Genomic DNA, 14,306 nt, shown 5'->3' with positions numbered 1-14,306 from the left:
AATTTGCTTCTCTCTGTTACACATATAAGGTTTTAACACCTCTTCCAAAAGCCATTAATTCCGATGCTGTGAGGTTATGGTCCAGAATTACATACGGGCAAGTATCTAAGAAAGTCGAATGGTGAAAAGTAACTGTTGTCATTAGGAATTGGTATCCTAATGGGGGTACAAGAGTTGTTGTTAGTAGAATAGTTGTATCCCCAGAGGCTAGAGGCAAGTGGCTACTTTCTGCTTTCTTGGGTTTTCCTCGCCCATGCCAGAGCTGTTTCCTTGTAATTGGACACTGCCCACAGATTCTCTCCATGGTCCTTAGCTTCCAGTTAAGCCTCTTTGCTCCCTCCTTTTCTGTCAGGGATGGGTCTGGTAGGCACAAGCCAAGCCACGGCAAGGAAGAATGAGCCAGGTCAGGACAAGAATGCAGCACCAGGAGGATCATGTTACTGGGTCTCATTAATACCAATCATGACCAGCTGTTTCTCCCCCTTCCCTTTCTACAGTTGGCCAATCAGTGCTGAAAGATGTGAGCAAAGTGAAGAAGCTGAAGCAGTCTGGAGAGCCCTTCCTGCAGGATGGGTCCTGCATCAATGTAGCCCCTCACCTGCACAAGTGTCGGGAGTGCCGCCTGGAGCGGTATCGGAAGTTTAAAGAACAGGAGCAAGATGATTCCACTGTGGCCTGCCGCTTCTTTCACTTCCGGAGGTACCCAAACCCATCTCTGTCTCCTTCCCCGTTTCCATTTCCCACTCTTTCTCTGAATCTCACATCTTTTCTTTGTTTTCCTTAACCCCTTGGCTCTGGGGTCTTTGCTCTGACACAGGAGCCACTCAGGTGCTTGGACTGTGAAGTGACTGGTGGCTTTGTCCCAAGGGAATTGAAGCTGAACAGTCTGAGCTGCTGGCCCCTGAGCTTCGTGACATTATTCCTAACTTGGGTTCCATTTGAAACCAGTGGTATAAGCAGAAGGATGCGTGTTGTGGTATATATGTGCCTGACCACTTACTCCTTTTTGGTACTAAAGTAACTTGAGGGGCGCCTGGGTGGCTCAGTGGGTTAAGCCTCTGCCTTTCGCTCTGGTCATGATCTCACGGTCATGGGATTGAGCCCCGAATCGGGCTCTCTGCGCAGCAGGGAGCCTGCTTCCCCTTCTCTCTGCCTACTTGTGATTCCTCTCTCTGTCAAATAAATAAATAAAATCTTAAAAAAAAAAAATAACTTCACTCTCTGAGAGAGGAAGAAGGAAGATTTGGAGATAATGGGAAGTGTCCTTGAAATAGAGATAACTGACAAATCCTGGGAATGTCCCCTGCTTTTACCGAACAAATGCTTTTCGTCACTTTTTTTCTGCTTGATAAACTTAGAAATTCTTCTTCTAATTTCTTCTGAAGATTTTATTTATTTATTTGACAGAGAGAGACAGAGAGAGAGGGAACACAAGCAGGGGGCGTGGGGGAGGGAGAAGCAGACTCCCCGCTGAGCAGGGAGCCCCATGCAAGCCTCCATCCGAGGACCCTGGGATGATGACCTAAGCCAAAGGCAGAAGAATTTCATCTAAATGATCTTTCAGGAATTCTTCATTTTTAAAATAGATCCAAATGATTTATCCACATAGTATGGATTCACTCAGCAAATATTTACTGAGCACTTAACTATGTGCCAGACATTGTTGTGGGCACTGAGGGTTAAACAGCATATAAAACCATAAAGATCCAGACCTTAGGAGGTTGCTGAGGAGGCAGATTAATTAAATATTTAATAATAATAATAGTTAATTAATAAATAAATATAAGGTATGTTAGCTGATAGTAACTATGAGAAAAATAAAGACAGAAGAGGACTGAAGTAAAGGGGGGTTAAGAGACGCTATAGTTTAAATAGGATGATTTTAGAAACTGAGATTTGAGTAAAGACCTTGAGGAGGCGAAGGGGTAGTTTGCACATTTTCCTGGGAGACAAGTATTCCAGGTAGAAGGCACAAGAGCAACTGTCCTAAGGCTGGAATATTCCTGGTATGTTTGTGGAGCCAGGGTGGCGAAAAGATAGAGTGGGGGGAAAAGATAGATTTGAGGTCATAGAGTTAACAATGGGTCTATATTTTCTTTTTCTTTAAGATTTTATTTATTTATTTGACAGAGAGAGTGACAGCGAGAGAGGGAACACAAGGAAGGGCGTGGCGGAGGGAGAAGCAGGCTTCCTGCTGAGCAGGGAGCCTGATCAGGGACTTGACCTGAGCTGAAGGCAGACACTTAACAACTGAGCGACCCAGGCACCCCATCTGTCCATATTTTAAAGGAATACTCTAAGGGCCTTGGCTTTCGTTTTGAAAGAAAAGTCATTGAAGGTTTTGAGCTGATGAGTGACACTGAGGAATGTTTTAAAGGATCACTGTAATTGCCTCTTGAGAATAGATTATGTTGAGGCAAAGGCAGAAACACGGAGAAGTAAGGAGGCTGTTGAAATTATCCAGGTGAGAAATGATGGTGGCCTGCTGATGAAAGTGAGGAGTCTGGTTGGATTAAGGATATATCTTGAGTGGGTCCCTGGGTGGCTCAGTCGGTTCTTCCTCTCCCTCTGCCTGCTGCTCCCCCCTGCTTTTGCTCTGTTTGTAAAATAAATAAGTAAAATCCTTAAAAAAAAAAAAAAAAAGAATATATTTTGGAGGGAGAACTCATATGATTTTCTGATGGGTTAGATGAGTATGGAAGAAGGAATGAAGTCAAAGATGATTCTACAGCTTTTGACCTAAAAACTGGAAGAATGGGATTGTCATTTACTGATAAGGAGATTTCTCAGGGAAAAGCAGGTTTGGGGAAGAAAATGAGAACTTTAATTTGGGCTTTTTAAATTTGAGATGCCTGTTAGATTTCTAGATGAAGATATTGAAAGAGCAGCTGGAACCTTAACTCCTGAATTGAGGGGAAAAGTCCAGACAGGAGGTTAAAAATTTTAATGTCACTAGGTATTTAAAGCTGTGTGTCTGGGCACCTGGGTGGCTCAGTTGGTTAAGCATCTGCCTTCAGCTCAGGTCATGATCCCAAGGTCCTGGGATTGAGCCCTGCATCGGGCTCCCTGCTTGGTGTGGGGAGCCTCCTTCTCCCTCTTCCACTCCTCCTGCTTGTGCTCTGTCAAATAAATAAATAAATAAATAAAATCTTAAAAGGGGGGGGGGGGGGCGGCATTCCTAGGACCAATCCTGGAATTCTGCAATATTGAGAGACTAGAAAGATGAGGAGGAGCTGGTAAGGGAGGTTGAGAAAGAAGTCAGTAAGGTGTCCTGGAAGGCAAGTAAAGAAAATATTTCCAGGAAGGAATAATGAACTGTGGCAAATAACGGGGATTGAGTTAGGTCAGATAAGGACTGAAAATGACCATTGGATTTAAGGGGGCAAATGACCTTGTCAAAAACAGTTTTGGTATGTCACAGTGAGGGGAAGCCTGATAGGAGGGGATGAAGAGAAAATAAAAGGGAAGAGGAACTGTTGACAGTTTAGACAACTCTAAAAAAATGTTGCTCTTACAAACAGATAAATAGAGGAGGGTGTGGGATTGAGAGGATTTTTGAGATAGCAAGTTTAAATACCAGAGTGATTCAGTAGGGAGGAAACTAGATGATGTAGACAAGGGAGTATGTGATGTGATGCCTATGCAAGAGGATAGGTTATAGAGCATAGGTGGAGAGATGAGTCTTGGCTGGGACCTAGTTCATTCCTAGCAGCAGCCTAGCAGCTGCAGGTCAGATAGAGGAACATGAGCACAGTTGCAAGAAGGCCTGGTAGTATGGTGAGGGGAACTTGTGGGACATCTCTTCTGGTTCTTTGTATTTTCTTTTTTTTTTTTTTTTGAATTTTCATTTTAATTTATTTATTTTAGGTTCTTTGTATTTTCTCAGTGGAATACGTAGCAGGGTCCTCATGGGGGAAATTATACTAGAGATTAGAAAAGAAAGGTGAGGATATGAAACAGGCATCTAGGAGAGTGTGTACCAGGAAACTGTTGTGAGTGGGAGGCAACATGAAGGGCTCACCTGACTTAGGTAGACATGAATTTCAAGTGTGACAGTGAGCATGGCTGTTTTCCTCTGGTCATGGTCAGTGGTGTGGGTGCACATGTCAAACAGGCAGATAGACAGAGAAACTGCAGGGCATTTATGAGGGCAGCTTTTTTTTTTTTTTTTTTTTTAAATAAAGGTTTTATTTACTTATTTGTCAGAGAGAGAAAGTCAGAGCAAGAGTGAGCACAAGCAGAGAGAGCAGTAGGCAGAGGAAGAAGCAGTTTCCTAGCTGAGCAAGGAGCCAGATGCAGGACTGGATCCCAGTCATGACCTGAGCCGAAGAAGGCAGATGCTTGACTGACTGAGCCACCCAGGTGTCCCCTGAGGACAGCTTTTTTTTTTTTTTTTTTTTTTAAATTTCTTATTTTTTTATAAACATATAATGTATTTTTATTCCCAGGGGTACAGGTTTGTGAATCGCTAGGTTTACACACCTGAGGACAGCTTTTTATTTTTATTTTTATTTCGTTTTATTTTTTAAAGTACCCTGCTTTATGAACTTACTTATTTCTCTTTTTAAGATTTTATTTATTTGACAGTGAAAGAAGGAACACAAGCAAGGGAAGTGGGGGAGGGAGAAGCAGGCTTCCCACTGAGCAGGGAGCCCAGTGCGGGGCTCGATCCCAGAACCCGGGGATCATGACCTGAGCCGAAGGCAGACGCTTAATGACTGAGCCACCCAGGCACCCCTGAGATCAGTTGTTGGTTTTTGTTTTTTTGTTTTTTTTTTAAGATTTTATTTATTTATTTATTTATTTGACAGATAGAGATCACAAGTAGGCAGAGAGAGAGGAGGAAGCAGGCTCCCTGCTGAGCAGAGAGCCCAAGGTGGGGCTCAATCCCAGGACCCTGGGATCATGACCCAAGCTAAAGGCAGAGGCTTTAACCCACTGAGCCACCCAGGCGCCCCTGAGATAAGTTTTTTAAAGAACGCAGACATAGTAAATGTTCACAGGTCTTCCTGCTAGTGAAGAGAATGCATACAGTGTTGATCACATACAGTGGAATTTTTTTTTTCTTTAAGTATGTCTGCATGCAGTTTGGGCATTGAACTTGCAACCCTAAGGTAGAGAGTTGGATGCCCTTCCAGATGAGCCAGCCAGATGCCCTCCAGGGTGAAAATATTTAATGCATACTGATTGCTCTTAAGTCCTACCTAATGTTTTTAGCTCCTAGAGTTTTAGGTGTGTATCAGTTTGCATGGCTGCTGCTGTTTACCATGTATTTGATTATCTGCCTTCCTTTCTCAGATTGATCTTCACTCGGAAGGGGGTGCTCCGTGTGGAAGGATTTCTGAGTCCCCAGCAAAGTGACCCTGATGCCATGAACCTGTGGATTCCCTCTTCCTCCCTAGCAGAAGGGATAGACCTAGAGACCTCAAAGTACATCCTGGCTAACGTTGGGGACCAGTTCTGCCAGCTCGTGATGTCCGAGAAGGAGGCAATGATGATGGTGGAGCCACACCGTAAGACACCCTCTTGCTTGTTTTCCCGGCACTCCTGCTTAAGAACTTTAATTTTGTGTTTCTTAAAGGAGGAGTGGCAGGAGTGGCAGGTGGCATTTTCTGTGGATAAGCTAAGACTGATAAGACTTTTCTTTGTAGCAAATTAAGTAGCTGAGGCCCTAACTGTATCCAGCAGACCTCATTCCTTCCTTGATCCCTCTCTGGGTTTGGGTCACCCTGAATATTTTCAGTTTGCTTTGAACCAGTTTGTATTACTAAGTGATACATGGTTTGTGAATAGATGAAGTGCTACTGCGTACCGTGTTTCACACCTAGACTCCACCATTGTTCAGGTATTTTTGATATTTCATGTCTGTGAGATACTATACCCAAGGAAAATTCTCTGATGAAATTTTCCCCTACATTTCAAGTGAAGAATCCTCTTACTTCAAACTCCCCCAAATTGAAATTTTTACATTATCTTAAGTAAAAACATGTGGCATTTATTTTCATTGACACTTGCTCACAACTATTAGCAGTAGCATCTATTTTCTTTCTCTTAACATTTATAGAAACACTAACTTCTTACATCTTTGAGTTTTATTGCTGGACAAAACAGTTCAAGTAGCAGTCAGTGGATCTGGGGTCTTTTGCTGTTATTCACGATGATCAACGCCAACAATATTCCTCTTCCTCTTTCCACCAGAGAAAGTGGCATGGAAGCGAGCAGTGCGTGGTGTACGGGAAATGTGTGATGTATGTGAAACAACTCTCTTCAACATCCACTGGGTTTGTCGCAAATGTGGATTTGGGGTCTGCCTTGACTGTTACAGGCTCAGAAAAAGCCGTCCACGCAGTGGTGAGCAAATATTGTCCTGTTCAGTTCTAAAGGTAACCTGTCATTGGAGGTATGGGACTTGAAGCCAGAATGGGTTTGTGCCCCATCTTGAACTGCTTTGCTTCCCTCATTTTTGTTGCATTGTGAGGCCTTAACAGTTGCCAATATTCCAACCTGACTGGGTAGGCTAAAAGAAGCCAAGAAGGGTTATTCTTTACCTTCTGTTGTTTCCTTTCTCTCTTTTTTTTAAATAACATCTTTATTGATGTTACTATATAACTCACATGCTCTAAAATTCACCCTTTTAAGGTGTACAATTCAAAAGTTTTTAGTATATTCTCAAGGTTGTGCAACCATTTCCACTACCAAATTTCACTCTAGTTGCTCCAAAAAGAAATTTTGTACATATTAGCAATAACTGTATTCTCTCTCTGCTCAGCCCTTGGTAACCATTAATCTACTTATTGTCTCATCTCTATAGAATTACCTGTTGTGTACCTGTCTTATAAATGGAATCATACAATATTTGGCCGCCTTTGACCTTGCACTTCAGCACACTGTTTTAAAGTTTCATCCATGCTATAGCACGTATCATTAACTTATTATTTTGTTTTGCCAAATAATATTCCATTGTATGGATATACTACATTTTGTTTATCCGTTCTGATGGACATGTAGGTTGTTTCCATTCTGAGCTATTATGAAAAGTACCACTATGAACATTTGTGCACAGGTTTTTTGTGTGAACATAGGTTTTCATTTCTTTTGAGTATATGCTTAGAGTGGAATTGATGGGCTATATGGAGGTTCTACATTTAACCCTTTCAAGGAACTGTCCAAAATTGTATTCCAGAGTAGCTACATCATTTTATAATCCCACCAGCAATGCACAAGGGTTCCAGTTTTTCCCCTCTTTCAAACACTTAATATTGTCTGCCTTTTTTTTTTTTAATTTTTTTTTCAAGATTTTATTTATTTATTTGATCTCTGGAGAGAGATCACAAGTAGGCAAAGAGGCAGGCAGAGAGAGGGGGAAGCAGGCTCCCTGCCAAGCAGAGAGCCTAATGCAGGGCTGGATCCCAGGACGCTGAGATCATGACCTGAGCCAAAGGCAGAGGCTTTACCCACTGCGCCACTCAGGTGCCCCTGTTGTCTGCCTTTTTGGTTATAGGAAAGAGTCCCTATCATATTGTGTGATTTTGATTTGCATTTTCCTGATGATTGTTGGTATTGAGCTTCTTTTCAGTGCTTATTGGCTATTTATCTTTGGAAAAATGAATATTCAGATCTTTTGCTTCCTTTTGTCCTTGCTTTATCTTACTACTTATCTGAAAACCTTCTTGCCCCTTGACCTCCTCATTCTTCCCTCTTCAGAGATACTGTGCAACCATTGGAACACAGTGGTTTAGAGCTTATGCTACTGGGATTTGAAACCTCCTTTCACAGCTTATTAATGCCGACTGTGGTATCTTGGGCTATTAATCACTAGAATCTCAGTTTCCTTATCTATAAAACAACGGTGACATGAGTACTTCTCTCTCGGCATTGTTGTGAGGATTGAACGAGATATTTAAGTGGTTAGCCCAGGGCCTAACATCCACTACTTACTGTGTGTTATATAGTTATTAGAACTTCCACTTCTGCCCATGAAAGATTAACTTCCACAGGAATTGCCCTCCTGCCATAAACAAGAAAACCAGACTAAATGTATGAATCCACGGTTTTAGACTTTGGACAGCAGGCAGCATGAGTCTGTGATCTGTAAAAGAAGGGAAGAATCAAGTCAAATCCTCCAGTTTCTCCAGTTTACTGCCTGTAGGCAGTTTCCAGGCTGCAGTAGAGGGAAGAGCAACTAAAACCATCTGGCAGTCTCACTGAGCTGAGATAGAGATCAGAGTCTGAGAAGAGTAAGGCAGTGTGCTAAAGACCTTAGAGCTGCACAGAGAGGACAGCAGAGGCTGCAGAGCGATCACCTCAGTTTTTGACTGTATAGTGATCTGCACATATACGAGGCCCAAAAAGGAACCTTTAGAAACCAGTTGACGTAATAATTTCCATAACTTACCATTTGTATGCTACCAGAAAGACACTGGGTCCACCTGATCTGCAGGCTACTTAACTATGCACCAGACTAAAACCAAACATTCTTGAAAGGATTACAACAAAATCCAGCATTCTGAAACATGAAAGTAAAAAAACTCTGCATTCAGTCATGAAAAATCAGGGGGCAACTGGCTGGCTCAGTAGAGCATGCAACTCTTGATCTCAGGGTCATGAATTTGAGCCCCACACTGGGGATAGAGTTGACTTGAGAAAGAAAGAGAGAATGAAAGAGAAAGAAAGAAGGAAAGAAAGGGAAGGAAGGAAGGAAGAAGGCGGGAGGGAGGAAGGAGCAGGTATGAGTCTCTTTGGTACTGGACAACTACTTGCAAAGGAATGAACCAGACCACTGTCTTAACACCATACACAAAAATAAACTCAAAATGGATTAAATAACTAAATGTGAGACCCAAAACCATAAAACACATGTAGGAGAACATAGGCAGTAATCCCTTGGGTATTGGCCGTAGCAACATTTTTCTGAATATGTCTCCTCAGGCAAGGGAAACAAAAGAAAAATAAACTGTTGGGACTGTACCAAAATAAAAAGCTTTTCCACAGCCTAGGAAATCATCAACAAAGCAAAAAGACAGCCTTCTGAATGGAAGAAGATATTTGTAAGTGATACATCCAATAAAGGGTTAATATCCAAACTGTATAGATAACGTATATCAATGTCCCCCCAAAACCAAAACAAAACAAAAACCTGTCTGGTTAAAAAATGGGCAGAGGACCTGCCTAGACATTTTTTCAAAGAAGGCATACAGATGGTCAGCAGACACATGAAGACATGTTCCACATTCCCATCAGGTAAATGCAGACCAAAGCCACGGTGAGATCCTATGTTACACATGTCAGAATGGCAAGTATCAAAAAGACAAGAAATAACAACTGTTGGGGAGAATGGAGAAAAAGGAACCCTCATGCGCTGTTGGGAATTTAAATTGGTGTAGTCACTGTGGAAAACAGTATGGAGGTCCCCCAAAGAAAATGGATATGCTGATTCAAAAAAATGTACCACAATGTTTACTGCATTGCTGTTTACAATAGGCAAGATATGGAAGCAACCCAAGTGTCCATCTGTTGATGAATGGATACAGAAAATGGGAGGGGAGGGTATACACATATTTATCTCCATACACATGATGAAATACTACTCTGCCATAAATAAGAAGGACATCTTGCCACTTGGAACAACATGGATGTACTTAAAGAGTATTGCACTAAGTGAAATAAATCAGACAAATATAGATACTGTATTTTTCACGTGTGTGTGAAATCTCAAAAACAAAACAGGGACACCTGGCTGGCTGGCTCAATCAGACCATGCAAGACTTGATCTCGGGGACAAGTTCAAGCCCCATATTGGGCATAGAGACTACTTTTTAAAAAATTTTTAAATTAAAAAAATAATAAAAGGGTGCCTGGGTGGCTCAGTCAGTTAAGTGTCCAACTCTTGATTTCAGCTCAGGTCATGATTTAAGGACCATGAGATTGAGACCCATGTCAGGCCCTGCACTGGGCTTGGAGTCTGCTTAAGATTCTCTCCAATAAATAAAATCTTTTAAAAAGGGGGGGAGTAGGGGCGCCTGGGTGGCTCAGTGGGTTAAAGCCTCTGCCTTCGGCTCAGATCATGATCCCAAGGTCCTGGGATCGAGCCCCGCATCGGGCTTTCTGCTCAGCAGGGAACCTGCTTCCCTTCCTCTCTCACTGCCTGCCTCTCTGCCTACTTGTGATCTCTGTCTGTCAAATAAATAAAATATTTTTAAAAAAAGGGGGGGCGCCTGGGTGGCTCAGTGGGTTAAGCCGTTGCCTTCGGCTCAGGTCATGATCTCAGGGTCCTGGGATCGAGTCCCGCATCGGGCTCTCTGCTCAGCAGCGAGCCTGCTTCCCTCTCTCTCTCTCTGCCTGCCTCTCTGTCTCCTTGTGATCTTGCTCTGTCAAATAAATAAATAAAATCTTTAAAAAAAATAAAATTAAATTAAAAAAGGCGGGGGGGTACCTGAGTGGCTCAGTTGGTTAAGTGTCTGCCTTTGGCTAAGGTCATGACCCCAGGGTCCTGGGATCGAGTCCCACATTGAGCTCCTTGCTCAGTGGGAAGCCTGCTTCTCCCTCTGCCTGAGGCTTCCCCTGCTTGTACTCTCATGCTCACTCTTGCTCTCTCTCTGACGAATAAAATCTTTAAAAAAGATTCTTTCCCTCTCCTTTTGCCACCCCCACCCACATGCTCTTGCTTGCTTGCTCTCTCTCTAAAAAAAATAAAAATAAAACAAAATGAACAAATAAACTCATAAATAAATGCAGACAACAGAATAGTGATTGCCTGAGGGGAAGCAATTGGAGGTGAGCAAAATAGGTGAGAGGGGTTAAGAGGTACAGAGCTCCAGTGATAAAGTCATCACAGGGATGAAAATTATGGCACAGGGAATCTAGTCATTAATGTTGCAATAATATTGTATGGTGGCAGATGGCACCTACATTTGTCTTGGGGAGCACGGAGTAACGTATAGAATCAAATCATTATGTTGTAAACGTGAAACTACTTCAGAGTATCAACTATATGTCAACGATGCTTCAGTAATAAAAATTTTTAAAGTAAAAGAATAATCATGTTTGCAAAAACAGGATAATATAACCAATAATCTGTGGGAAAGAAACCATCAATAGAAACAAATCCAGAAATGACAGTGATGATAGAATTACTGTAAAAGGACCTTAAAGCTGCTATTATAAATGGTATAAATATATTGAAAGACATAAAGGGAGACATGAACATGATGACTAGAGAAGCAGAATACATAAGAGACCCAAGTGAATCATCTAGGTATGAAAAATATCTTTAAAAAAATTTATGCTAGGTGGGATAATGGAAATTAGACACTGCAGAAGAAACTGAAGTTGGACATAACAATAGAAACCAACACTGAGGACAGAGAGAAGAAAGACTTAAACTTACAAATTGAAGAGTGCCTTGTTGAAGTATAGGAAGTATCAGGCAGTCTATGAAACAAAATTGTTGCGCGTTCCAGAAAGAGCAACAGTGGGAGGACAGATATAAAAAAATACCTGAACAAATCCACAAATTTTCTAAATTTGATGAAAAAGCTATAAAACCACAAATCCAGCAATTAATCTCAGACAGAAGTAGCATTAAGAAAACCACCCAAGGGACACCTGGGTGGCTCAGTTGTTGAGCGGCTGCCTTCGACTCATCATGATCCCAGCGTCCTGGGATCAAGTCCCACATCGGGCTCCTTGCTCAGCAGGGAGCCTGCTTCTCCCTCTGTCTCTGCCTGCCACTCTGTCTGCCTGTGCTCACTCTCTCTGACAAATAAAATCTTTTAAAGAAAAGAAAACCACCCAAAACACATCAAAACCCACCTTACTGGAAAGAGGTAAGAGAAAGAGAAAATCTGATAATCACAGGAGGGTAAAAAAACAAATTAAATACAAAGTAACGAAGATAAGAATGACAGCCAACTTGTCAGAAAGCCTGTTCCTCCCAGGACAATGGAACTTCAAGTGCTAAAAACAAACCTTTTTTTTTTTTTTTTTTTTTAAAGATTTTATTTATTTATTTGACAGAGAGATCACAAATAGGCAGAGAGGCAGGCAGAGAGAGAGGAGGAAGCAGGCTCCCTGCGGAGCAGAGAGCCCGATGCGGGGCTCCATCCTAGGACCCTGAGATCATGACCTGAGCCGAAGGCAGCGGCTTAATCCACTGAGCCACCCAGGCGCCCCTAAAAACAAACCTTTTGACCTGAAATTCATACCTACTGAAAATATCTTTCAAAGATGAGAATGAAATAGTTTTTCAGACCATGAAAAGCTGATAGAAATCATCCCCAGCAGATTCACACTCAAAGATAGTTATTCAGGGAAAATATTGATACAGTAAGTGAATTCAGATTTACACAAAGGAATGAAAACTTCCTATGTGAAAAATATATAAGTAGATAGAAAGGCTTTCTGATTTTTAATCTTTCTAAAAGATAGTTGTTTAAAGGAAAAGTAGCAATGTAATGAAGGGTTGATAATACATGTAAAATTAAAATATGTATTAATAGCACAAAAGAAGGGAAATGGAATTAGTTCAGTTTTACAGGGGTCTCACACTATGTGTAAAGAGTGGTATAATATTTGAAAATAGACCGTGTTAAGTTAGGGACACTACAAACCCTAGGGCCAATAGTAACAAAGAGGTATATATAGCTAATAAGCCAAAAGTAGAGAGAAAATCAAATTATAAAAGCAGCTAGTTTAAAAGACAGGACAAGTAAACAGATATATAGTATATCTTGTATTCAGTTTTCTTGGGGTGGGTAGCACTGTTACAAAAACAACAACAACCAAAAAACCTGTTCATAAGGGTCTTTGAGGGAGTGATAAATTAAGGTTGAAAAGAACTGAACCTAGGTACAGGTAGGAGCATCTTAATATAATTCAAAGGACTGACCTTTTCTCCCTGAGATCAGGAGCAAAGCAAGGTGTCTACTTTTCACAGCTCAACACTAAGCTGGAGTTACTACACATTTCTACACATCAAGAAATAAAAGCATACCCTTCCCGTGCCTGCGCCTCCACAAAAGGCATATAGACTGGAACGAAGTAAAATGTTTTTTTTTATTTCCAGGTGACGTGATCATCTATGTAGTAAATACCAAGTAGAGTGCCTGGCTGGCCCAGTAGGAAGATGGTGTGACTCTTGATCTCAGGGTCATGGGTTCATGCCCCATGATGGGTGTAGAGATTTATTTTTTTTAACTTTGTAGTCTTTTTTAGATTTTATTTTTAGGTAATCTCTATACCTACTGTGGGGCTTGCACTCACAACCCAAGAGTCAACTTCAGGAGTCATGTGTTCTACGGACTGAGCCAGCCAAGCACCCCAGATGTAGTGATTATTTAAAAAAAAAAAAAATTCAAAGAAGAAAAAGAAAAAAAGCCTAAGAAATCTACAAAAAAGCTACAAGAACTAAAATGTGCATTTAGCAAGATTGCAGGACAAAACACATGAAAAATCAATTCTATTTCTATATGTTGTCAATGAACAATTAGAATTTGAATTTTTAAATCAGTATCCTTTATGGCAGCATCAAAAAAACATGAATTGTGTAGGGATAAATTTAGTCAAAATACAAAAAAGCATACAGTGAAAACTAAATTGCTGAGAAAAATGAGAAAAGACAAAATAAATGCAGAGATGTGTGATATTCATGGAAAGAAGATGGTGTACTAAGATGTCACTTCTTCCAAATTAATCTATTACATGTAATTCAAATCAAAATCCCATTAGACCTTTTTGTAGAAATTGACAAGGTGGTTCTAAAATTTACATGAAACCAAAGGACTAGAATAATGAAAACAATTTTGAAAAAGAAGAAGGCAGTTGGAGGATTTATACTACTACATTTTTTTAAAAGATTTTATTTATTTATTTGACAGAGATCACAAGTAGGCAGAGAGGCAGGCAGAGAGAGAGGAGGAAGCAGGCTCCCCGAGGAGCGGAAAGCCCAGTGTGGGGCTTGATTCCAGGACCCCGAGATCTTGACCCAGGCCGAAGGCAGAGGCCCAACCCACTAAGCCACCCAGGTGCCCCTATACTACTACATTTTAAGAGTTACAATAAATCTACAGGAATCAAGGCATCGTGGTAATACAATAAAACAGAAAAACACACATATAATCAGCTGATTAGTTAACAAAGGTGCCATAATAATTCAGTGGGGAAAAGATAGTTCTTTCAACAAATGGTACTGGAATAATTGTGTATCCATACTCAAACTTAATTTTTACTCCTGTCATATATTAAAAGTTAACTCTTAAGTAAATCATGGGCCTAAACATAAAAGCTAAAACTATAAAACTTCCAGAAGA

The 14,306-nt window shown here is 41.0% G+C and overlaps 1 protein-coding gene across 2 annotated transcripts in view; it reads left to right on the top strand.

Moving 5' to 3' along the window:
• The window catches only part of KDM3B (lysine demethylase 3B), a 68,979-nt gene that overhangs the window by 35,209 nt on the left and 19,464 nt on the right, over positions 1 to 14,306 (top strand). For both annotated transcript variants that reach the window (XM_045999028.1, XM_045999027.1), the window contains 3 exons: positions 498 to 699; positions 5,299 to 5,513; positions 6,199 to 6,351. In XM_045999028.1, coding sequence (XP_045854984.1) covers positions 498 to 699; positions 5,299 to 5,513; positions 6,199 to 6,351 — 570 coding nt within the window. The remainder of the gene's footprint in view (positions 1 to 497; positions 700 to 5,298; positions 5,514 to 6,198; positions 6,352 to 14,306) is intronic.

Source organism: Meles meles, chromosome 3, assembly GCF_922984935.1.
Source record: "Meles meles chromosome 3, mMelMel3.1 paternal haplotype, whole genome shotgun sequence".
Lineage (NCBI taxonomy): Eukaryota > Metazoa > Chordata > Mammalia > Carnivora > Mustelidae > Meles > Meles meles.
Note: the sequence above shows the minus strand (reverse complement) of the source record. Positions and strands in the feature narration are given on the sequence as shown.